Source organism: Hippoglossus hippoglossus, chromosome 1, assembly GCF_009819705.1.
Source record: "Hippoglossus hippoglossus isolate fHipHip1 chromosome 1, fHipHip1.pri, whole genome shotgun sequence".
Classification (NCBI taxonomy): Eukaryota; Metazoa; Chordata; class Actinopteri; order Pleuronectiformes; family Pleuronectidae; genus Hippoglossus; species Hippoglossus hippoglossus.
In genome coordinates, this window is record NC_047151.1 from 25,947,545 (window position 1) to 25,974,472 (window position 26,928).

Here is a 26,928-nt window from a genome sequence, read left to right on the forward strand (position 1 = left end):
GGAGGGTGGCAACGCTGGACCCCTACACTACACAGCATGTCCAGCAGTAATCTTTCTATTAGGACCTATCATGTTAACACAAACACACAGACACACTCAAGCAAGTCAATATGTTAAATCAGGCAAACCCCACAAAAAGCAGAAAGAGAGAAAAGAGAGAGAGAGAGAGAGAGAGAGAGAGAGAGAGAGAGAGAGAGAGAGGGAGAGAGAGAGCATGAGCAGGCTGTTAGCAAACATCATCATCATGCATTTTCAAAATCAATAACATCAGGTGGAGGTTTCATACAGAATCATATCAATGTGTAAACAACAAATGTGCTCCTGCAATAATCTCAAAATAAACAGTCAATATCAATTATGATTATACAGTTAACTCATTATTGTAATTACAATTAAACAATTAAGTTCAACCTTTGTGCTTTTATGTCTTTAGACTGTTTCTTGTCCTGTAGCATGAGATATAAATTCTGCACGTGAGAATCAACAATCTTCATCACACTACATGGCAGAACAATGTCTGTATTGCACCTGTAAAGATTAAAGTTATCATTACATACAATCATGTTCATGCAGAGATTGTGTTATCAACAGCAGAACATGTGCTTTCAAATAAAACCTCATGAAATCAAACCCAGGCAGTCAGACGAGGCTCAGTAAGTTTCATCACAGCATTTCACTGTCAAAACTCAGACTTCCTTTCTGTTCTCTTTCTTTCTCACCAGAATCGTTCATTCGTCTCCCTCTCAGTTCGAAGCCCTCGTCCCCGTCCCTCCGGCCTCGTTTACCTTTGCTGGTGCGTGCAGCGATCAGTCCGGGGGTTTCTCCAGGTCGTTGTGGATCTCCACATCGGCACCGAACACCATCAGAGCTTTGATCAGCTCCATGTGGTCCATCTACAACCAGAGGAAGTGGATATGCGTCATTTCGTCTTTTCAGAACAGTCTGTGGTTTTCACCCGGTGAGATGTATCCTGTGTACAAAACCTTGAGACAAAGGCCTTGTCTAAACTACTGCAGACAACAAACACTCAAACGAGCTTGCTGGGCCAGTAGGTGGAGAAAAAGTCTATGATCAACAATCCACCAAACACCAGAGAAGAATAATGTGTTCCAAGTAAATTGGGCAAGTCAAGCTCCGGTCAATGTTTGAAATGTGGAGCTGTGCTGCTACATTTAGCTGCACACTTGTAACTGGACCAAGAACTGCTAACACAACTACTGAAACTGGTAAACAGCTGCCATTGTTGTTGTTGTTTCTGGTGTCTGCTCATTACACAAAGCAACAGTCGGCACGTGTGAAGTAAACTGTGACATCATCGTTTCCAAAATGCTTTGTTTTGTTTTCACACACTGATAAACAGAAACCAGGTTCTGCAAAAATCTGCACTAGTGGAAGGTGTTTGTAAAAATCTCCATATTAGTGAGTTAAAATACCGTTTGCCATTTAGATGAGAGGCCCAAACACAGAGGAAAACATGTTCGTTCAGCAAAAATATCAGCATTAGCATGGACAACATTCTCGGCTGGCCCCTCAAACAGAGTTCGTCAACATTATGTTATAATTCTTACAGCAACGAAAGATAGGAAGTGTAAAAAAACATTTTAATTTCAAATTAAGTTCATTTAAAAAAAAAAAAAACTTAAACAAAGAACCTTAAAACCTTCTGATTTTCAAAATATAAATATAAACAACAATAAAAATGTCAACGAATAAACGTCATAAATCATCAGTGTTTGAGTTTGTAAATTAGCAGGATTACACAAAAACCACTGAACTGACAACCATGACATTTTGTGGAGGGGTGGGACGTGGCCAAAGGAAGAATACACACAGGAAGTTTCCCACAAACTTAACTCAATACGTATATGGTTAATTCCAAGTGACAGCAAACAAGCACACAACTGCAGCTGAAACTGAGGTCTGACTGACTGCGTGGATGGTAAAAACTTTAGGGATGATAGTGCAGGCACATGGCAAATAGTGCTGCAAATTGCACGACACAAAACGATACAAAGCAGCAATGTGGCAAAACACCAATCTAGAGATTCCATGTTATAATAATAAGAGAAGCGTAAAAATGGTTTGGTTGATGATGAAAATGTGGTGGAACAAACTACAATCTGGTGGCCGCCCCCGTCTGGATAATTAACTGGAAACGCTGCTTTGACATATTACATAATACTTATTAGCCTTGGTGGAGGTATGGACTGTCAGAGCAACATTCTAGTTTCAAATTAGTTTAATGTTAGCAACAGCTAAGAAACCTGTTAAAAGGCAATGGGAGATGGAACTCTTGGTTTATTATGTTACATCCAAAACACTTCCATGATTATTAAGAGACTATTGCTTGCTCACAAATGAAACTTGTGAGTTTGTTGTTATGACGTCATGTACATGGTGTTTAAGTTGTGAGAACATTGCTGCAAGGTAAAGTTTTATTGACGTTACTGTCAGTATCTACAAGCGACAGATACACAATCTAACACGTTAGTAGGTGAGTCACATAACACAGGAAATGCATAGAACTCTATTTTTAAACTAAGAATAAGGAGGAAGCGATTTTTTACAAGTTGAGGTCTGACAAACCATCTCCCACAGACAATCAGACCATTCTGACTTCAGTCTTTCATTTTCTCTGTGATAGATTTTTACCATTTAAAGTTTTTATTTTTGATGAGCTTTCATTTAAAGTGATACTTTCTGTTGAGAAGCTGAAGACAACACTGGCCATGTTGTCGGCAGGAGCTGAATGTGTGTTCATGGGTTTGTTCCTGTACATCTCAGGTATGAATGACCGTTTATTTCTACAATACTAACTGTGAATCAGAACTGAACCGTAAGAAATTTAAATGTTTATCAGCATATTAGTCAATTGTAGATTGATTTGAAGAAAAAAAAGATGACACTCAAAACGTTTTCTCAGATTCTGCTCTTCACATATATTACAGCAAATCGGTATTTACAAAAACAAATAATGTACAATTTATCTACTAGAAGTTAAGAACTATAAAAATGCTTTTCTGTTAAAGGGGTTCGAGCAAAAAGCATCTGTGCCTTAAAAGGTTCATCAGTGGATCTACACTGCTCAGCTCAACTTCCTAAATCAAGCATGAAATGGTTCACTGTTCGCTGGGAGGACAACAAGAAGGTTCAAGATCAGATCTTTGCAGACGGAAAACATGTGAACATATCTGAAGAGAACAACTTCACTATTACCATCAATGATCTGAGAGAGAGTGATAAAAACACTTACTGTTGTAGTGACGTTAATGACAAACTAAATAAATGCCAGGGGGGAGTCATTCAGCTCCTTGTTGCAGGTACAGTGGTTCAGTTATTTATTAGTAATTTATTACTGCAAAAATTACATCAGTGCATTAATTCTTGTTTTATTCAACATCCTCTCAGACCTGCAGGTGAAGGTGTTTCCTGCCACAGGAGAAAAGACAGTGTCCCTGATGTGCAGCAGCAGTTGTCCTCTGACTGAAAGCCCTGTGGTCTATATCTGGTACAAGAACACAGAGTTTCTCTATCAGGACTCGTCTCCTTGGTACCAGGAGCTAATCAGCAGTGAGGAATCAGTCACATACTCCTGTGCTCTCAAAGGCTACGAGCATCTCAGAGCCCCTGAAGTCTCAGTGGGTGAGTGACAACATGTGGCTCCGTATCCTGGTGCCTTGAATTGTAAAGCTTGTGAAACACTGTTCACCACAGAATGTCGTTTTTCTTTTGTCCAGCTTCTCTCACATCAGCCTGCTTCACTGTGACCTATGCTAAAGGCAGAATGTGCTCAAGTCAGCAGAGACCAGAAGATGAGCCGTGCTCCATCACATATCCCAGAGGTGAAGTTTCACAAATAATTACACACAAACACACTCCCAATCCCATACGTCTAAATCCTTTAAATAATGTTTTCACAATTTAAAAGATCTACAGTGTTTCACCAGAGATCGTTAGTTACCTTACATGTTGAAGCCCGGTCATACTGAGGTCCTGGTTAGGGACCATGAGATATGAATTCTGGTTGGGTTAAGGTTCGGCATGAATTGGTCAAGAATGTAAACATGTGTGTGTATGTGTACAAATTAACTAAAGAAAGCATGGATGGATTTTCACTCATCATTATGTGGCAGGGATTATCCAGTAACTATTTGCTCACTCAAGTTATTAGCCCATTTCGATTAACGTTTGCAGAGATGAAGTGGTGAGAAGCAGTTTGTTTTTTTATTCTCTCCCAACAGAAGTACAAGTACATGTTCAAAAGACTGAAGACTGTTGGGATTTCAAACTGGCCTGTAACACCAGCTGTCCACAGACGGAAGCTCAAACCATCACATGGTACAAAAACAGACGATTGGAGCCGGCACCACAACGAGTTTCCAGCTCCTCTCCTGTCTCTTACTCCTGTGCTGTAGAGCACTTGTTCTCAGATGAAGTTTGTGAGTATGAGCTTGTTTGTGGTCTGTTATAATTCATAAACGATTTGAGTCAAGAGCCTGTAAAAGGGAGAAAGATAAACTGTTTGATGATTTGTTTAAAATCTCTGTTTCAGGTATTCAGGATCAAAGCTGCTTCAGAGTGAATTATGTCAACAGGAGGATCTGTGCTCTGCAAGGTTCCTCAGTGAACATCTCCAGTGAATACTCGGATCCTTACAACCTGCAGTGGAAGTCTAAATCGTGGTATAAGAATATGAGAAGTGATATGGCGGCTGGTGAAGAGCTGATAACGAATACAGATCGTATTAAATTTCATGGAGTGATGAACAGCCACATCCTGACAATCAATGAACTGAACAAGAATGACTCAGCAGAATACATATTCAGAATAAGAAGTAATGCAGGGAAATGGTCGGCTGTTCCTGGGGTAACTTTGGTCGTCACAGGTAGGTACAGTATTTAGATTAAATACCTGCATACTTTCCATAGAGAGTTACTATCGATAATAATAAGGCAACTAATTCAACAAACTAATTCCATTTACCCTTCTTGGTTATTTGGGTTGTTTTAGAAGACACTTGTTCAGGAACGTCTTTATCAACTGACCAATCTCATCTTTCAGATCTGAGAGTGAAGTTTAGTCCTTCTGAGGAGGTGACCGAGGGGCAGAGAGTCACGCTGACCTGCAGAACCAGTTGTCCTCTGACGGACAACATGAACTACATTTGGTACTTGAACAATCAACCTCTGAATCTGACAAAAACACAAAGCAAGTACCTGGTTCTAGACCCTGTCAGCAGTGAACATGCAGGAAACTACTCCTGCAAGGTTAAAATGCTCCAAAAGAGCTCTCTTCAAAAGATGCTCACTGTCCACAGAAGAAGAAAATGGACTCAAGCAGCCATAAGAATCGTTGTTCTTCTCCTGGTCATAATACCCACCTCCATCTTCTTGTGGATTAGGTGAGCATCACTGTGCTCTGCTTCAAATCAATGACTTTCACATTCTCTTTCACACTAACCTGGCTTCACCTCTTCATTTCACTCTCTAGAAGAAAGATGACTTCCATCCAGTCTCCTAGAACTGAAACCTCTGTCAACTTGGAGGTAAAGCAGAGAATTTTAACAGTTTCTTCCATTAGACAAACGTCCTCATCTATTCAGAGAGTTCAACCGAGTCCAAACAGCAGCTTCAACCATTGTTCTAATGAAACAGAGATGCATTGTCCCATATGTTCCATGAATGTTATATTTTACAATACTGTACATAAATCATGTTTTATTTTCTCAGTACAATTCAGTTTTAAATTTTATATACATCAAGAGTTATTCCAGGCAAATGCAGCTTTATTGAACCCTCCCATTCATTTGACCTCCATTTGGAATCTTTTAATTTCATTAAGAGAATTTTAAACACACAGAAATATTAAATAAAAATGTTTCTCTTGTCTCTTCATCAGATAAGCCCTGGTCAAGTGTATGACGACATCTCGGCTCAACCAATAGAGGATGATATTCTCTAAAGCAGCGTCCGATTCCCCAACAACAGAGATGCTCTCTACTCACAAATCCAGCCACATCAGCCCCAAGAAGAAGAGCAAAGCCCCTATGCTGTTGTCAGCTTTACACCCAAAACAACACCTGAGTAAACATCTGTTATTACAAGTGATTCAGACTTTGTGACTACTCAAATTTAAAAGCTGCCTCAGACCATATTCATTATTTTATATGTTTGTATTAATAGGCTACTTTGATTGTAATGGCATTTACTTGACATGTTACCTGCTATGCTGAATGTAATTAAAGAGTCTTATGACGAAAATGAGAAAAAAAATTATATTTCTAATAAATGTTTTTTTTTATATTTGTTTCTTTATGTTGCAACATGATTGACCACAAGTCGACAAATGCATTTCTATTTCCTCTTTCAGACAAACTGGCCTGTTAGTGGACCTCTAAAATTAGCACATCACTACAGACAAAGGCCTTGTCTAAACTACTGCAGACAACAAACACTCAAACGAGCTTGCTGGGCCAGTAGGTGGAGAAAAAGTCTATGATCAACAATCCACCAAACACCAGAGAAGAATAATGTGTTCCAAGTAAAATTGGGCAAGTCAAGCTCCGGTCAATGTTTGAAATGTGGAGCTGTGCTGCTACATTTAGCTGCACACTTGTAACTGGACCAAGAACTGCTAACACAACTACTGAAACTGGTAAACAGCTGCCATTGTTGTTGTTGTTTCTGGTGTCTGCTCATTACACAAAGCAACAGTCGGCACGTGTGAAGTAAACTGTGACATCATCGTTTCCCAAATGCTTTGTTTTGTTTTTACACACTGATAAACAGAAACCAGGTTCTGCAAAAATCTGCACTATTGGAAGGTGTTTGTATAAATCTCTGTATTAGTGAGTTAAAATACCGTTTGCATTTAGATGAGAGGCCCAAACACAGAGGAAAAATTTAATTTAGCAAAATATCAGCATTAGCATGGACAACATTCTCGGCTGGTCCCTCAAACAGAGTTCGTCAACATTATGTTATAATTCTTACAGCAACGAAAGATAGGAAGTGTAAAAAACATTTTAATTTCAAATTAAGTTCATTTTTCAAAAAAACTAAAACAAAGAACCTTAAAACCTTCTGATTTTCTAAATATAAATATAAACAACAATAAAACTGTCCACGAATAAACGCTTTAAATCATCAGTGTTTGAGTTTGTAAATTAGCAGGATGACACAAAAACAACTGAACTGACAAACATGACATTTTGTGGAGGGGTGGGACGTGGCCAAAGGAAGAATACACACAGGAAGTTTCACACAAACTTAACTCAATACGTATATGGTTAATTCCAAGTGACAGCAAACAAGCACACAACTGCAGCTGAAACTGAGGTCTGACTGACTGCGTGGATGGTAAAAACTTTAGGGATGATATTGCAAGCACATGGCAAATAGTGCTGCAAATTGCACGACACAAAACGATACAATGCAGCAATGTGGCAAAACACCAATCTAGAGATTCCATGTTATAATAATAAGAGAAGCGTAAAAATGGTTTGGTTGATTATGAAAATGTGGTGGAACAAACTACAATCTGGTGGCCGCCACCGTCTGGATAATTAACTGGAAACGCTGCTTTGACATATTACATAATACTTATTAGCCTTGGTGGAGGTATGGACTGTCAGAGCAACATTCTAGTTTCAAATTAGTTTAATGTTAGCAACAGCTAAGAAACTTGTTAAAAGGCAATGGGAGATGGAACTCTAGGTTTATTATGTTACATCCAAAACACTTCCATGATTATTAAGAGACTATTGCTGCTCACAAATGAAACTTGTGAGTTTGTGGTTATGACATCATGTACATGGTGTTTAAGTTGTGAGAACATTGCTGCAAGGCAAAGCTTTACTGACGTTACTGTCAGTATCTAGAAGCCACAGTTACACAATCTAGAACGTTAGCAGGCGAGTCACATAAAAGAGGAAATGCAAAGAGCTCTTTTTATGAGGAAGCGATTTGTTACAAGTTGAGGTCTGATAAACCGTCTCACACAGACAATCAGACCATTCTGACTTCACTCTTTTATTTTCTCTGTGATAGATTTTTACCATTTAAAGTTTTGATTTTTGATGAGCTTTCACAAAAAGTCATACTTTCTGTTGAGAAGCTGAAGACAACACTGGCCATGTTGTCGGCAGGAGCTGAATGTGTGTTCATGGGTTTGTTCCTGTACATCTCAGGTATGAATGACCGTTTATTTCTACAATACTAACTGTGAATCAGAACTGAACCGTGAGAAATTTTAATGTTTATCAGCATATTAGTCAATTGTAGATTGATTTGAAGAAAATAATTTATCTACTAGAAGTTAAGAACTATAAAAATGCTTTTCTGTTAAAGGGGTTGGAGCAAACAGCATCTGTGCCTTAAAAGGTTCATCAGTGGATCTACACTGCTCAGCTCAACTTCCCAAATCAAGCATGAAATGGTTCACTGTTCGCTGGGAGGACAACAAGATGGTTCAAGATCAGATCTTTGCAGACGGAAAACGTGTGAACATATCTGAAGAGAGCAACTTCACTATTACGATCAATGATCTGAGAGAGAGTGATAAAAACACTTACTGTTGTAGTGACGTGAATGACAAACAAAATAAATGCCAGGGGGGAGTAATTCAGCTCCTTGTTGCAGGTACAGTGGTTGAGTTATTTATTATTAATTTATTACTGCAAAAACAGTGCATTAATTCTTGTTTTATTCAATATCCTCTCAGACCTGCAGGTGAAGGTGTTTCCTGCCACAGGAGAAAAGACGGTGTCACTGATGTGCAGCAGCAGTTGTCCTCTGACTGAAAGCCCTGTGGTCTATATCTGGTACAAGAACACAGAGTTTCTCTATGAGGACTCGTCTCCTTGGTACCAGGAGCTAATCAGCAGCGAGGAATCAGTCACATACTCCTGTGCTCTCAAAGGCTACGAGCATCTCAGAGCCCCTGAAGTCTCACTGGGTGAGTGACAACATGTGGCTCCGTATCCTGGTGCCTTGAATTATAAAGCTTGTGAAACACTGTTCACCACAGAATGTCGTTCTTCTTTTGTCCAGCTTCTCTCACATCAGCCTGCTTCACTGTGACCTATGCTAAAGGCAGAATGTGCTCAAATCAGCAGAGACCAGAAGATGAGCCGTGCTCCATCACATATCCCAGAGGTGAAGTTTCACAAATAATTACATGCAAACACACTCCCAACCCCATACGTCTAAATCCTTTAAATAATGTTCTCACAATTTAAAAGATCTACAGTGTTTGACCAGAGATCGTTAGTTACCTTACACGTTGAAGCCCGGTCATACTGAGGTCCTGGTTAGGGACCATGAGATATGAGTTCTGGTTGGGTTAAGGTTAGGCAGGAATTGGTCAAGAATGGAAACGTGTGTGTGTGTATGTGTACAAATTAACTAAAGAAAACATGGATGGATTTTCACTCATCATTATGTGGCAGGGATTATCCAGTAACTGTTTGGTCACTCAAGTTATTAGATCATCTCGATTAACGTGGCAGAGATGAAGTGGTGAGAAGCAGTTTGTTTTTTCATTCTCTCCCAACAGAAATACAAGTACATGTTCAAAAGACTGAAGCAGAACAGCATTTCAAACTGGCCTGTAACACCAGCTGTCCACAGACGGAAGCTCAAACCATCACATGGTACAAAAACAGACGATTGGAGCAGGAACCACAACCAGTTCTCAGCTCCTCTCCTCACTCTTACTCCTGTGCTGTAGAGCACTTGTTCTCAGATGAAGTTTGTGAGTATGAGCTCGTTCGTGGTCTGTTATAATTCATAAAAGATTTGAGTCAAGAGCCTGTAAAAGGGAGAAAGATAAACTGTTTGATGATTTGTTTAAAATCTCTGTTTCAGGTGTTCAGGATAAATACTGCTCCAGAGTGAATTATGTCAACAGGATGATCTGTGCTCTGCAAGGTTCCTCAGTGAACATCTCCAGTGAATACTCGGATCCTTACAACCAGCAGTGGAAGTCTAAATCGTGGTATAAGAATAGAAGAAGTGATGTGGCGGCTGGTGAAGAGCTGATAAAGAGTACAGATCGTATTAAGTTTCATGAAGTGATGAACCGCCACATCCTGACTATCAATAAACTGAACAAGAATGACTCAGCAGAATACATATTCAGAATAGGAAGTGATGCAGGGAAATGGCCGGCTGTTCCTGGGGTAACTTTGGTCGTCACAGGTAGGTACAGTATTTAGATTAAATACCTGCATACTTTCTATAGAGAGTTACTATCGATAATAATAAGGCAACTAATTCAACAAACTAATTCCATTTACCCTTCTTGCTTATTTGGGTTGTTTTAGAAGACACTTGTTCAGGAACGTCTTTATCAACTGACCAATCTCATCTTTCAGATCTGAGAGTGAAGTTTAGTCCTTCTGAGGAGGTGACCGAGGGGCAGAGAGTCACGCTGACCTGCAGAACCAGTTGTCCTCTGACGGACAACATGAACTACATTTGGTACTTGAACAATCAACCTCTGAATCTGACCAAAACACAAAGCAAGTACCTGGTTCTAGACCCCGTCAGCAGTGAACATGCAGGAAACTACTCCTGCAAGGTTAAAATGCTCCAAAAGAGCTCTCGTCAAAAGATGCTCACTGTCCACAGAAGAAGAGGAGGGACTCAAGCAGTCATAGGAATTGTTGTTCTTCTCCTGGTTGTAATACCCACCTCCATCTTCTTGTGGATTAGGTGAGCATCACTGTGCTCTGCTTCAAAGCAATGACTTTCACATTCTCTTTCACACTAACCTGGCTTCACCTCTTCATTTCACTCTCTAGAAGAAAGATGACTTCCATCCAGTCTCCTAGAACTGAAACCTCTGTCAACTTGGAGGAGGTAAAGCAGAGAATTTTAACAGTTTCTTCCATTAGACAAACGTCCTCATCTATTCAGAGAGTTCAACCGAGTCCAAACAGCAGCTTCAACTATTGTTCTAATGAAACAGAGATGCATTGTCCCATATGTTCCATGAATGTAATATTTCACAATACTGTACATTAATAATGTTTTATTTTCTCAGTACAATTCAGTTTTTAATTGTATATACATCAAGAGTTATTATAGGCAAATGCAGCTATATTGAACCCTCCCATTCATTTAACCTCCATTTGGAATCTTTTAAGTTCATTAAGAGAATTTTAAATACACAGAAATATTAAATAAAATGTTTCTCTTGTCTCTTCATCAGATAAGCCCTGGTCAAGTGTACGATGACATCTCAGCTCAACCAATAGAGGAGGATGATATTCTCTATAGCAGCGTCCAACTCCCCAACAACAGAGATGCTCTCTACTCACAAATCCAGTCACATCAGCCCCAAGAAGAAGAGCAAAGCCCCTATGCTGTTGTCAGCTTTACACCCAAAACAACACCTGAGTAAACATCTGTTATTACAAGTGATTCAGACTTTGTGACTACTCAAAATTAAAAGCTGTCTCAGACCATATTCATTATTTTATAGTGAGATGTGAGATGTATCCTGTGTACAAACCTTGAGACAAAGGCCTTGTCTAAACTACTGCAGACAACAAACACTCAAACGCGCTTGCTGGGCCAGTAGGTGGAGAAAAAGTCTATGATCAACAATCCACCAAACACCAGAGAAGAATAATGTGTTCCAAGTAAAATTGGGCAAGTCAAGCTCCGGTCAATGTTTGAAATGTGGAGCTGTGCTGCTACATTTAGCTGCACACTTGTAACTGGACCAAGAACTGCTAACAAAACTACTGAAACTGGTAAACAGCTGCCATTGTTGTTGTTGTTTCTGGTGTCTGCTCATTACACAAAGCAACAGTCGGCACGTGTGAAGTAAACTGTGACATCATCATTTCCAAAATGCTCTGTTTTGTTTTTACACACTGATAAACAGAAACCAGGTTCTGCAAAAATCTGCACTATTGGAAGGTGTTTGTATAAATCTCCATATTAGTGAGTTAAAATACCGTTTGCATTTAGATGAGAGGCCCAAACACAGAGGAAACATTTCATTGAGCAAAATATCAGCATTAGCATGGACAACATTCTCGGCTGGCCCCTCAAACAGCGTTCGTCAACATTATGTTATAATTCTTACAGCAACGAAAGATAGGAAGTGTAAAAAACATTTTAATTTCAAATTAAGTTCATTTTTCAAAAAAACTAAATCAAAGAACCTTAAAACCTTCTGATTTTCTAAATATAAATATAAACAACAATAAAACTGTCAACGAATAAACGCTTTAAATCATCAGTGTTTTAGTTTGTAAATTAGCAGGATTACACAAAAACCACTGAACTGACAACCACGACATTTTGTGGAGGGGTGGGACGTGGCCAAAGGAAGAATACACACAGGAAGTTTCACACAAACTTAACTCAATACGTATATAGTTAATTCCAAGTGACAGCAAACAAGGACACAACTGCAGCTGAAACTGAGGTCTGACTGACTGCGTGGATGGTAAAAACTTTAGGGATGATAATGCAAGCACTTGGCAAATAGTGCTGCAAATTGCACGACACAAAACGATAGAAAGCAGCAATGTGGCAAAACACCAATCTAGAGATTCCATGTTATAATAATAAGAGAAGCGTAAAAGTGGTTTGGTTGATTATGAAAATGTGGTGGAACAAACTACAATCTGGTGGCCGCCACCGTCTGGATAATTAACTGGAAACGCTGCTTTGACATATTACATAATACTTATTAGCCTTGGTGGAGGTATGGACTGTCAGAGCAACATTCTACTTTCAAATTAGTTTAATGTTAGCAACAGCTAAGAAACGTGTTAAAAAGGCAATGGGAGATGGAACTCTAGGTTTATTATGTTACATCCAATACACTTCCATGATTATTAAGAGACTATTGCTGCTTACAAGTGAAACTCGTGAGTTTGTGGTTATGACGTCATGAACATGGTGTTTATCCGTCGTGTTGTTCCTGGGTCGAATTGACCCAGAGTGTGTGTGTGTGTGAGTGCGTGTGATCATACGCAAGCCCTGGCCGGTCAGGGTTAGGGTTAGGGTGACCCAAGGATTGTCATTATCCAATTCTCCTGGGGTAATTGAGACCAATGGATTGTCATTCTCGATTCTCCTGGGGGGTCATTTAGACCCCCAGAGAGGGTGCTGTGGTGCTCTGTGGGGTCATTTAGACCCACACCTGATTCCAATTGAAATCTAGGGGGGTACATTAGACCCACATAGAATTCTCCGTGTGCCACTCTCCCGGACCATGGCACGATGTCACGTCAGGAGCGTTTCACCAGGGAACAGGTTCTCCAGCAGGTATTCTCCCACCAACCATCCTCTGAACCCGAAGAGGACGCGAAAGAGCCAGACCGAGAAGCGGACGGACAAGGAGATGGAGAAGCAGACCGAGAAGCAGACAGAAAAGCAGACCGAGAAGAAGACAGAGAGGACGGAGACGAAGACGACGACGGTGACTACGAAGACGACGACGGCGACGAAGACTACGACCCAGTGGGTGATGCTTCTGCAGATTCGTCATCCTTGGAAGAAGAAGAAGAAGAAGGACAAGACCACGGCGACACCACCACCACCACCAGACTCGTGGAAAGAGCGACCTTCCCATCAAGAAACGGGGAAATAACATGGTCCTTGAGGGCGTACGGCCGAGAGGAGGGCCACTGCTCCTCCTCCTCCTCCTCCTCTTCCTCCTCCTCTGCTGCGGCTCAAAGCGGGGTCCCCCGGGGCCCCACGATCCACGCGACGTCCCGCACCGGTGACCTAGCCTCGACGTTCCGCCTGTTCATCACGCTGACGGTAGAGAACATCATCCTGGAGATGACGAATCAGGAGGGTCATTTTAAAAAATATATATTATTATTAGGTTATGTTATGTTATGTTATGTTATTATGTTATGTAGATAGCGGCTGCTAGTCCTCGTCCTCATCTCATCTCCTCTCATCTCTTCTCCTCCTGTTTTTCTCCCTAGGCCGGTGTCCATTCCTTCAGTACATGCCCAGCAAGCCGGCGAAATACGGGATCAAGTCGTGGGTGGCCTGCGATGCGAAATCAAGCTACGCTTGGAAGATGCAAGTGTACACCGGAAAGCCGAGCGGCGGACGCCCAGAACGGAACCAGGCGTTGCAGGTAGTGCTCGATGTAACGGAGGGACTGCACGGTCGTAATGTCACGTGCGACAATTACTTCACCTCCTACGAACTCGCGCGGCAGCTCCTGGAGAGGAAGCTCACCGTGGTCGGCACTGTTCGGAAGAACAAGCCCGAGCTCCCGACCGGGCTGCTCGCGGTCAAGGGAAGAGAGGTGTTCTCATCCAAGTTCGCATTCACGCCCACCGCCACTCTGGTGTCCTACATCCCAAAGAAAAACAGGAATGTGGTGCTCCTGAGCACACGGCACCCTGAGGCCGACATCAGCGACCGCGAGGACGGGAAACCGGTCATCGTCCTGGACTACAAACGCAACAAAGGTGGCGTGGACAACCTAGACAAGGTGATCAGAACGTACAGCTGCAGGAGGATGACCGCGCGCTGGCCCCTGGTCGTCTTCCACAACATTCTCGACGTCTCTTCCTACAACGCCTTCGTGATATGGAGAGAGATCAACCCAGACTGGATGCCGGGCAAGCGGAACAAGCGGAGGGTGTTCCTAGAGCAGCTGGGAAAGGCTCTCGTGACTCCGTTCATCGCACGAAGGGAGTGCATCCCCCGCACGGAAGCGTCCGCCGCGGTTGTGAAGGCTGTAAAAGCCGCTGCCGCCACACAGGGAGCTCTTGACTACGACGCTCGACCCGAGCGTCCGGCCTCCTCCATAGCCCTAGCAGCAGTAAGAGGAAGAGGTGTCAGATATGCCCAAGGAAAAAGGACTGTAAAACTCATACCGTGTGCCGCGGGTGTAACAAATACATCTGCAAGGGCTGCTCACTTGCCTATTGCCCTACGTGTGCGTCCTAATATGGGGTGGGCTATGTGAGGGGGCCAACAGCCGGGGGAAGCAGGGACAACACAAGGGTTATGTTGTGAGAACATTGCTGCAAGGCAAAGTTTTACTGAGGTTACTGTCAGTACCTAGAAGCGACAGTTACAAAATCTAACACGTTAGCAGGCGGGTCACATAACACAGGAAATGTATAGAACTCTTTTTTTAAACTAAGAATAATGAGGAAGCGATTTCTTACGAGTTGAGATCTGACAAACAGTCTCCCACAGACAAACAGACCATTCTGACTTCAGTCTTTCATTTTCTCTGTGATAGATTTTTACCATTTAAAGTTTCAATTTTTTATGAGCTTTAATTTAAAGTCATACTTTCTGTTGAGAAGCTGAAGACAACACTGGCCATGTTGTCGGCAGGAGCTGAATGTGTGTTCATGGGTTTGTTCCTGTACATCTCAGGTATGAATGACCGTTTATTTCTACAATACTAACTGTGAATCGTAAATGAACCGTGAGAAATTTAAATGTTTGTCAGCATATTAGTCAATTGTAGATTGATTTGAAGAAAAAAAGATGAAGCTCAAATATTTTCTCAGATTCTGCTCTTCACATATATTACAGCAAATCGGTATTTACAAAAACAATTAATGTACAATTTATCTACTAGAAGTTAAGAACTATAAAAATGGTTCTCTGTTAAAGGGGTTGGAGCAAACAGCATCTGTGCCTTAAAAGGTTCATCAGTGGATCTACACTGCTCAGCTCAACGTCCCAAATCAAGCATGACATGGTTCACTGTTCGCCGGGAGGACAACAAGAAGGTTCAAGATCAGATCTTTGCAGACGGAAAACGTGTGAACATATCTGAAGAGAGCAACTTCACTATTACGATCAATGATCTGAGAGAGAGTGATAAAAACACTTACTGTTGTAGTGACGTTAATGACAAACTAAATAAATGCCAGGGGGGAGTCATTCAGCTCCTTGTTGCAGGTACAGTGGTTCAGTTATTTATTATTAATTTATTACTGCAAAAATAACATCAGTGCATTAATTCTTGTTTTATTCAACATCATCTCAGACCTGCAGGTGAAGGTGTTTCCTGCCACAGGAGAAAAGACAGTGTCCCTGATGTGCAGCAGCAGTTGTCCTCTGACTGAAAGCCCTGTGGTCTATATCTGGTACAAGAACACAGAGTTTCTCTATCAGGACTCGTCTCCTTGGTACCAGGAGCTAATCAGCAGTGAGGAATCAGTCACATACTCCTGTGCTCTCAAAGGCTACGAGCATCTCAGAGCCCCTGAAGTCTCAGTGGGTGAGTGACAACATGTGGCTCCATATCCTGGTGCCTTGAATTGTAAAGCTTGTGAAAAACTGTTCACCACAGAAAGTCGTTTTTCTTTTGTCCAGCTTCTCTCACATCAGCCTGCTTCACTGTGACCTATGCTAAAGGCAGAATGTGCTCAAGTCAGCAGAGACCAGAAGATGAGCCGTGCTCCATCACATATCCCAGAGGTGAAGTTTCACAAATAATTACACACAAACACACTCCCAACCCCATACGTCTAAATCCTTTAAATAATGTTCTCACAAAATAAAAGATCTACAGTGTTTCACCAGAGATCGTTAGTTACCTTACACGTTGAAGCCCGGTCATACTGAGATCCTGGTTAGGGACCATGAGATATGAGTTCTGGTTGGGTTAAGGTTCGGCAGGAATTGGTCAAGAATGTAAACGTGTGTGTGTGTATGTGTACAAATTAACTAAAGAAAGCATGGATGGATTTTCACTCATCATTATGTGGCAGGGATTATCCAGTAACTATTTGGTCACTCAAGTTATTAGCCCATTTCGATTAACGTGGCAGAGATGAAGTGGTGAGAAGCAGTTTGTTTTTTTATTCTCTCCCAACAGAAGTACAAGTACATGTTCAAAAGACTGAAGTCAGGTGGTATTTCAAACTGGCCTGTAACACCAGCTGTCCACAGACGGAAGCTCAAACCATCACATGGTACAAAAACAGACGATTGGAGCCGGCACCACAACCAGTTCTCAGCTTCTCTCCTGTCTCTTACTCCTGTGCTGTAGAGCACTTGTTCTCAGATGAAGTTTGTGAGTATGAGCTTGTTTGTGGTCTGTTATAAATCATAAAAGATTTGAGTCAAGAGCCTGTAAAAGGGAGAAAGATAAACTGTTTGATGATCTGTTTAAAATCTCTGTTTCAGGTATTCAGGATAAATACTGCTCCAGAGTGAATTATGTCAACAGGAGGATCTGTGCTCTGCAAGGTTCCTCAGTGAACATCTCCAGTGAATACTCGGATCCTTTCAACCAGCAGTCGAAATCTAAATTGTGGTATAAGAATAGGAGAAGTGATGTGGCAGCTGGTGAAGTGCTGATAACGAATACAGATCGTATTAAGTTTCATGGAGTGATGAACCGCCACATCCTGACTATCAATGCACTGAACAAGAATGACTCAGCAGAATACGTATTCAGAATAGGAAGTGATGCAGGGAGATGGCCGGCTGTTCCTGGGGTGACTTTGGTCGTCACAGGTAGGTACAGTATTTAGATTAAATACCTGCATACTTTCTATAGAGAGTTACTATCGATAATAATAAGACAACTAATTCAACAAAATAATTCCATTCACCCTTCTTGGTTATTTGGGTTGTTTTAGAAGACACTTGTTCAGGAACGTCTTTATCAACTGACCAATCTCATCTTTCAGATCTGAGAGTGAAGTTTAGTCCTTCTGCGGAGGTGACCGAGGGACAGAGAGTCATGCTGACCTGCAGAACCAGTTGTCCTCTGACGGACAACATGAACTACATTTGGTACTTGAACAATCAACCTCTGAATCTGACCAAAACACAAAGCAAGTACCTGGTTCTAGACCCCGTCAGCAGTGAACATGCAGGAAACTACTCCTGCAAGGTTAAAATGCTCCAAAAGAGCTCTCTTCAAAAGATGCTCACTGTCCACAGAAGAAGAAAATGGACTCAAGCAGCCATAAGAATCGTTGTTCTTCTCCTGGTTGTAATACCCACCTCCATCTTCTTGTGGATTAGGTGAGCATCACTGTGCTCTGCTTCAAAGCAATGACTTTCACATTCTCTTTCACACTAACCTGGCTTCACCTCTTCATTTCACTCTCTAGAAGAAAGATGACTTCCATCCAGTCTCCTAGAACTGAAACCTCCTTCAACTTGGAGGAGGTAAAGCAGAGAATTTTAACAGTTTCTTCCATTAGACAAACGTCCTCATCTATTCAGAGAGTTCAACCGAGTCCAAACAGCAGCTTCAACCATTGTTCTAATGAAACAGAGATGCATTGTCCCATATGTTCCATGAATGTTATATTTTACAATACTGTACATAAATCATGTTTTATTTTCTCAGTACAATTCAGTTTTTAATTTTATATACATCAAGAGTCATTCCAGGCAAATGCAGCTATATTGAACCCTCCCATTCAGTTGACCTCCATTTGGAATCTTTTAATTTCATTCAGAGAATTTTAAATACACAGAAATATTAAATAAAAATGTTTCTCTTGTCTCTTCATCAGATAAGCCCTGGTCAAGCGTACGAGAACATCTCGGCTCAACCAATAGAGGAGGATGATATTCTCTAAAGCAGCGTCCAACTCCCCAACAACAGAGATGCTCTCTACTCACAAATCCAGTCACATCAGCCCCAAGAAGAAGAGCAAAGCCCCTATGCTGTTGTCAGCTTTACACCCAAAACAACACCTGAGCAAACATCTGTTATTATAAGTGATTCAGACTTTGTGACTACTCAAAATTAAAAGCTGTCTCAGACCATATTCATTATTTTATATGTTTGTATTAATAGGCTACTTTGATTGTAATGTCATTTACTTGACATGTTACCTGCTATGCTGAATGTAGTTAAAGAGTCTTATGAAGAAAATGAGAAAAAAAGATTATATTTCAATAAATGTTTTTTCTATATTCGTTTTTTTATGTTGCAACATGATTGACCACAGGTCTACAAATGCATTTCTATTTCCACTTTCAGACAAACTGGCCTGTTAGTGGACCTCTAAAATTAGCACATCACTGCAGACAAAGGCCTTGTCTAAACTACTGCAGACAACAAACACTCAAACGAGCTTGCTGGGCCAGTAGGTGGAGAAAAAGTCTATGATCAACAATCCACCAAACACCAGAGAAGAATAATGTGTTCCAAGTAAAATTGGGCAAGTCAAGCTCCGGTCAATGTTTGAAATGTGGAGCTGTGCTGCTACATTTAGCTGAACACTTGTAACTGGACCAAGAACTGCTAACAAAACTACTGAAACTGGTAAACAGCTGCCATTGTTGTTGTTGTTTCTGGTGTCTGCTCATTACACAAAGCAACAGTCGGCACGTGTGAAGTAAACTGTGACATCATCGTTTCCAAAATGCTCTGTTTTGTTTTTACACACTGATAAACAGAAACCAGGTTCTGCAAAAATCTGCACTATTGGAAGGTGTTTGTATAAATCTCCATATTAGTGAGTTAAAATGCCGTTTGCATTTAGATGAGAGGCCCAAACACAGAGGAAACATTTCATTGAGCAAAATATCAGCATTAGCATGGACAACATTCTCGGCTGGCCCCTCAAACAGAGTTCGTCAATATTATGTTATAATTCTTACAGCAACGAAAGATAGGAAGTGTAAAAAACATTTTAATTTCAAATTAAGTTCATTTTTCAAAAAAACTAAAACAAAGAACCTTAAAACCTTCTGATTTTCTAAATATAAATATAAACAACAATAAAAATGTCAATGAATAAACGTCATAAATCATCAGTGTTTTAGTTTGTAAATTAGCAGGATTACACAAAAACAACTGAACTGACAACCATGACATTTTGTGGAGGGGTGGGACGTGGCCAAAGGAAGAATACACACAGGAAGTTTCACACAAACCTAACTCAATACGTATATGGTTAATTCCAAGTGACAGCAAACAAGCACACAACTGCAGCTGAAACTGAGGTCTGACTGACTGCGTGGATGGTAAAAACTTTAGGGATGATAGTGCAAGCACATGGCAAATAGTGCTGCAAATTGCACGACACAAAACGATACAATGCAGCAATGTGGCAAAACACCAATCTAGAGATTCCATGTTATAATAATAAGAGAAGCGTAAAAGTGGTTTGGTTGATTATGAAAATGTGGTGGAACAAACTACAATCTGGTGGCCGCCACCATCTGGATAATTAACTGGAAACGCTGCTTTGACATATTACATAATACTTATTAGCCTTGGTGGAGGTATGGACTGTCAGAGCAACATTCTAGTTTCAAATTAGTTTAATGTTAGCAACAGCTAAGAAACTTGTTAAAAGGCAATGGGAGATGGAACTCTAGGTTTATTATGTTACATCCAAAACACTTCCATGAATATTAAGAGACTATTGCTGCTCACAAATGAAACTTGTGAGTTTGTTGTTATGACATCATGTACATGGTGTTTAAGTTGTGAGAACATTGCTGCAAGGTAAAGTTTTATTGACGTTACTGTCAGTATCTACAAGCGACAGATACACAATCTAACACGTTAGTAGGCGAGTCACATAACACAGGAAATGCATAGAACTCTTTTTTTAAACTAAGAATAAGGAGGAAGCGATTTTTTACAAGTTGAGGTCTGACAAACCATCTCACACAGACAAACAGACCATTCTGACTTCAGTCTTTTATTTTCTCTGTGATAGATTTTTACCATTTAAAGTTTTTATTTTTGATGAGCTTTCATTTAAAGTGATACTTTCTGTTGAGAAGCTGAAGACAACACTGGCCATGTTGTCGGCAGGAGCTGAATGTGTGTTCATGGGTTTGTTCCTGTACATCTCAGGTATGAATGACCGTTTATTTCTGCAATACTAACTGTGAATCAGAACTGAACCGTAAGAAATTTAAATGTTTATCAGCATATTAGTCAATTGTAGATTGATTTGAAGAAAAAAAAGATGACACTCAAAACGTTTTCTCAGATTCTGCTCTTCACATATATTACAGCAAATCGGTATTTACAAAAACAAATAATGTACAATTTACCTTCTAGAAGTTAAGAACTATAAAAATGCTTTTCTGTTAAAGGGGTTGGAGCAAAAAGCATCTGTGCCTTAAAAGGTTCATCAGTGGATCTACACTGCTCAGCTCAACGTCCCAAATCAAGCATGAAATGGTTCACTGTTCGCTGGGAGGACAACAAGATGGTTCAAGATCAGATATTTGCAGACGGAAAACATGTGAACATATCTGAAGAGAGCAACTTCACTATTACGATCAATGATCTGAGAGAGAGTGATAAAAACACTTACTGTTGTAGTGACGTTAATGACAAACGAAATAAATGCCAGAGGGGAGAAATTCAGCTCCTTGTTGCAGGTACAGTGGTTCAGTTATTTATTATTAATTTATTACTGCAAAAATTACATCAGTGCATTAATTCTTGTTTTATTCAACATCCTCTCAGACCTGCAGGTGAAGGTGTTTCCTACCACAGGAGAAAAGACAGTGTCCCTGATGTGCAGCAGCAGTTGTCCTCTGACTGAAAGCCCTGTGGTCTATATCTGGTACAAGAACACAGAGTTTCTCTATCAGGACTCGTCTCCTTGGTACCAGGAGCTAATCAGCAGCGAGGAATCAGTCACATACTCCTGTGCTCTCAAAGGCTACGAGCATCTCAGAGCCCCTGAAGTCTCACTGGGTGAGTGACAACATGTGGCTCCGTATCCTGCTGCCTTGAATTATAAAGCTTGTGAAACACTGTTCACCACAGAATGTCGTTCTTCTTTTGTCCAGCTTCTCTCACATCAGCCTGCTTCACTGTGACCTATGCTAAAGGCAGAATGTGCTCAAATCAGCAGAGACCAGAAGATGAGCCGTGCTCCATCACATATCCCAGAGGTGAAGTTTCACAAATAATTACATGCAAACACACTCCCAATCCCATACGTCTAAACCCTTTAAATAATGTTTTCACAATTTAAAAGATCTACAGTGTTTCACCAGAGATCGTTAGTTACCTTACACGTTGAAGCCCGGTCATACTGAGATCCTGGTTAGGGACCATGAGATATAAATTCTGGTTGGGTTAAGGTTCGGCATGAATTGGTCAAGAATGTAAACATGTGTGTGTGTATGTGTACAAATTAACTAAAGAAAGCATGGATGGATGTTCACTCATCATTATGTGGCAGGGATTATCCAGTAACTGTTTGCTCACTCAAGTTATTAGCCCATCTCGATTAACGTTTGCAGAGATGAAGTGGTGAGAAGCAGTTTGTTTTTTTATTCTCTCCCAACAGAAGTACAAGTACATGTTCAAAAGACTGAAGACTGTTGGGATTTCAAACTGGCCTGTAACACCAGCTGTCCACAGACGGAAGCTCAAACCATCACATGGTACAAAAACAGACGATTGGAGCCGGCACCACAACGAGTTTCCAGCTCCTCTCCTGTCTCTTACTCCTGTGCTGTAGAGCACTTGCTCTCAGATGAAGTTTGTGAGTATGAGCTTGTTTGTGGTCTGTTATAAGTCATAAAAGATTTGAGTCAAGAGCCTGTAAAAGGGAGAAAGATAAACTGTTTGATGATTTGTTTAAAATCTCTGTTTCAGGTATTCAGGATAAATACTGCTCCAGAGTGAATTATGTCAACAGGAGGATCTGTGCTCTGCAAGGTTCCTCAGTGAACATCTCCAGTGAATACTCGGACCCTTACAACCTGCAGTGGAAGTCTAAATCGTGGTATAAGAATAGGAGAAGTGATATGGCGGCTGGTGAAGAGCTGATAACGAATACAGATCGTATTAAATTTCATGGAGTGATGAACAGCCACATCCTGACAATCAATGAACTGAACAAGAATGACTCAGCAGAATACATATTCAGAATAAGAAGTAATGCAGGGAAATGGTCGGCTGTTCCTGGGGTAACTTTGGTCGTCACAGGTAGGTACAGTATTTAGATTAAATACCTGCATACTTTCCATAGAGAGTTACTATCGATAATAATAAGGCAACTAATTCAACAAACTAATTCCATTTACCTTTCTTGCTTATTTGGGTTGTTTTAGAAGACACTTGTTCAGGAACGTCTTTATCAACTGACCAATCTCATCTTTCAGATCTGAGAGTGAAGTTTAGTCCTTCTGCGGAGGTGACCGGGGGGCAGAGAGTCACGCTGACCTGCAGAACCAGTTGTCCTCTGACGGACAACATGAACTACATTTGGTACTTGAACAATCAACCTCTGAATCTGACAAAAACACAAAGCAAGTACCTGGTTCTAGACCCCGTCAGCAGTGAACATGCAGGAAACTACTCCTGCAAGGTTAAAATGCTCCAAAAGAGCTCTCTTCAAAAGATGCTCACTGTCCACAGAAGAAGAAAATGGACTCAAGTAGCCATAAGAATCGTTGTTCTTCTCCTGGTTATAATACCCACCTCCATCTTCTTGTGGATTAGGTGAGCATCACTGTGCTCTGCTTCAAATCAATGACTTTCACATTCTCTTTCACACTAACCTGGCTTCACCTATTCATTTCACTCTCTAGAAGAAAGATGACTTCCATCCAGTCTCCTAGAACTGAAACCTCCTTCAACTTGGAGGAGGTAAAGCAGAGAATTTTAACAGTTTCTTCCATTAGACAAACGTCCTCATCTATTCAGAGAGTTCAACCGAGTCCAAACAGCAGCTTCAACTATTGTTCTAATGAAACAGAGATGCATTGTCCCATATGTTCCATGAATGTTATATTTTACAATACTGTACATAAATCATGTTTTATTTTCTCAGTACAATTCCGTTTTTAATTTTATATACATCAAGTTATTCCAGGCAAATGCAGCTATATTGAACCCTCCCATTCATTTGACCTCCATTTGGAACCTTTTAATTTCATTAAGAGAATTTTAAATTCACAGAAATATTAAATAAAATTGTCTCTTCATCAGATAAGCCCAGGTCATGTGTATGAGAACATCTCGGCTCAACCAAAAGAGGAGGATGATATTCTCTAAAGCAGCGTCCAACTCCCCAACAACAGAGATGCTCTCTACTCACAAATCCAGCCACATCAGCCCCAAGAAGAAGAGCAAAGCCCCTATGCTGTTGTCAGGTTTACACCCAAAACAACACCTGAGCAAACATCTGTTATTATAAGTGATTCAGACTTTGTGACTACTCAAAATTAAAAGCTGCCTCAGACCATATTCATTATTTTATATGTTTGTATTAATAGGCTACTTTGATTGTAATGGCATTTACTTGACATGTTACCTGCTATGCTGAATGTAATTAAAGAGTCTTATGACGAAAATGAGAAATAAAAAATGTAATATGTTTTTTTATGTTGCAACATGATTGACCACAGGTCTACAAATGCATTTCTATTTCCACTTTCAGACAAACTGGCCTGTTAGTGGACCTCTAAAATTAGCACATCACTACAGACAAAGGCCTTGTCTAAACTACTGCAGACAACAAACACTCAAACGAGCTTGTTGGGCCAGTAGGTGGCGAAAAAGTCTATGATCAACAATCCACCAAACACCAGAGAAGAATAATGTGTTCCAAGTAAAATTGTGCAAGTCAAGCTCCGGTCAATGTTTGAAATGTGGAGCTGTGCTGCTACATTTAGCTGCACACTTGTAACTGGACCAAGAACTGCTAACACAACTACTGAAACTGGTAAACAGCTGCCACTGTTGTTGTTGTTTCTGGTGTCTGCTCATTACACAAAGCAACAGTCGGCACGTGTGAAGTAAACTGTGACATCATCATTTCCAAAATGCTGTTTTGTTTTTACACACTGATAAACAGAAACCAGGTTCTTCAAAAATCTGCACTATTGGAAGGTGTTTGTATAAATCTCTGTATTAGTGAGTTAAAATGCCGTTTGCATTTAGATGAGAGGCCCAAACACAGAGGAAAAATTTCATTGAGCAAAATATCAGCATTAGCATGGACAACATTCTCGGCTGGCCCCTCAAACAGAGTTCGTCAACATTATGTTATAATTCTTACAGCAACGAAAGATAGGAAGTGTAAAAAAACATTTTAATTTCAAATTAAGTTCATTTTTCAAAAAAAATAAAACAAAGAACCTTAAAACCTTCTAATTTTCAAAATAGAAATAGAAACAACAATAAAAATGTCAATGAATAAACGCCATAAATCATCAGTGTTTGACTTTGTAAATTAGCAGGATTACACAAAAACAACTGAACTGACAACCATGACATTTTGTGGAGGGGTGGGACGTGGCCAAAGGAAGAATACACACAGGAAGTTTCCCACAAACTTAACTCAATACGTATATGGTTAATTCCAAGTGACAGCAAACAAGCACACAACTGCAGCTGAAACTGAGGTCTGACTGATTGCGTGGATGGTAAAAACTTTAGGGATGATAGTGCAAGCACATGGCAAATAGTGCTGCAAATTGCACGACACAAAACGATACAATGCAGCAATGTGGCAAAACACCAATCTAGAGATTCCATGTTATAATAATAAGAGAAGCGTAAAAGTGGTTTGGTTGATGATGAAAATGTGGTGGAACAAACTACAATCTGGTGGACGCCACCGTCTGGACAATTAACTGGAAACGCTGCTTTGACATATTACATAATACTTATTAGCCTTGGTGGAGGTATGGACTGTCAGAGCAACATTCTAGTTTCAAATTAGTTTAATGTTAGCAACAGCTAAGAAACGTGTTAAAAGGCAATGGGAGATGGAACTCTAGGTTTATTATGTTACATCCAATACACTGTTGTGCAAATGATTCATTAAACATGACACCATTACAATGTGTGCCTTTGGGCATTCAAGAAATGTGGTTATCAGAACAAATATTGAGTATTAATATTAAGAATATTAACATTAAATAATAACTTTAATTGATTAAAGTTACCTCAGGGCACCACCCTTCAAAGGAAGGGAAAAGATAGCCAATTTATTGATTAAGTCTCATAAAAGTACTAACTACAAATTTGGAACTCTGATTAACAATTAAATTAATAACTATAACCAAAATTACCATATAGATAGTGAGCTAAGTTGAAGGATATGGAGTTCTTGACAGTGTAGAGGTTGGCAAATTTCACACTTATGCAACATTAATGAAAACAACATTTGTTGAAGAAAACATTTATTATGAAGATAATAAAAGTATAAAAACACAAACTACTAAAGGTGTACTTACTAAATAAAGGTGTGTATGTGAGAATGCGTGTGTGTGTCTGTGTGAGTGAGCGTGCTTTCAAAATGGCGGCTGGCCACTATGAAGGCAATAAACCATCACCTCTGGTATGTTTACGACATGTGGCGGGGGTCAGAGAGATGTGTGGGGAGATGTGTGTGTGTGTGTGTGTGTGTGTGTTTTGGTGCCAGGTTAGAGAAAGTAGCTAGTTGCATGCAAAGAAAGACTGTGAAGAGCATAACATAACTAACATTAACTTTCAAATAACTTATAACCAAAATATCACAGCAACACAAATCAAAATTATAAACATCACACGGAATAGAACAAACAGTCTTTGCTTAGCCTAGAATAATTATTTAGCCCAGTTGTGTTACCCATCCATGAAAAGGGAAAAAAGGTTGATGCTGTTCGAAGTCCAGTGAAGTCGTCTTGATGGTTTGTGGCTCCTGTGTTTGTGGTTCTGCTGTGCGATGCAGCTCTTGTGCTGAAGTTCTTAAGCAGGCTCTCGCGTCACTGCCTTTTGGAAGGTTTTAGCAGTCTGCTCCAGGCAGGCCTGCTTGAAGGTTGGTAGAGCTTGGGTAGGGAGGAAGTTTCCCTGGCAGGGTGAGCTGGAAAGCTGCACCTCTCCTCCATTGAAGTTGAGCAGAAAGAGAGGTGAGCTCCTCTCAGAGAGTTGAGTAGAAGGAGTTGAGTCGAAAGAGGACGGAGAGAGAGGGGACTTGGCTTATATTGGCCTGGTGACCTCATGGGTCATGGG

General features: G+C 40.5%; 2 protein-coding genes and 1 long non-coding RNA gene across 3 annotated transcripts in view; all 3 read left to right on the plus strand.

Annotated features, from left to right (window-relative positions):
- The window catches only part of LOC117761943 (sialoadhesin-like), a 20,842-nt gene extending 9,374 nt beyond the window's left edge, over positions 1-11,468 (plus strand). Inside the window, exons 4-6 of the mRNA XM_034586336.1 lie at positions 5,062-5,401; positions 10,805-10,862; positions 11,215-11,468. Coding sequence (XP_034442227.1) covers positions 5,062-5,401; positions 10,805-10,862; positions 11,215-11,406 — 590 coding nt within the window. The 3' untranslated portion in view covers positions 11,407-11,468. The remainder of the gene's footprint in view (positions 1-5,061; positions 5,402-10,804; positions 10,863-11,214) is intronic.
- On the plus strand, positions 3,798-4,693 carry LOC117762009. Its single transcript, XR_004613914.1, has 3 exons — positions 3,798-3,842; positions 4,242-4,439; positions 4,553-4,693. It is a non-coding gene; the product is annotated as an uncharacterized LOC117762009 (long non-coding RNA).
- Positions 11,469-16,184: 4,716 nt separating the features above from the next.
- LOC117761930 overlaps positions 16,185-26,928 on the plus strand; it is a 29,001-nt gene continuing 18,257 nt past the window's right edge. The window contains exons 1-2 of the mRNA XM_034586293.1: positions 16,185-16,442; positions 16,843-17,040. Of these exons, the coding sequence (XP_034442184.1) occupies positions 16,385-16,442; positions 16,843-17,040 (256 nt within the window). The 5' untranslated portion in view covers positions 16,185-16,384. The remainder of the gene's footprint in view (positions 16,443-16,842; positions 17,041-26,928) is intronic.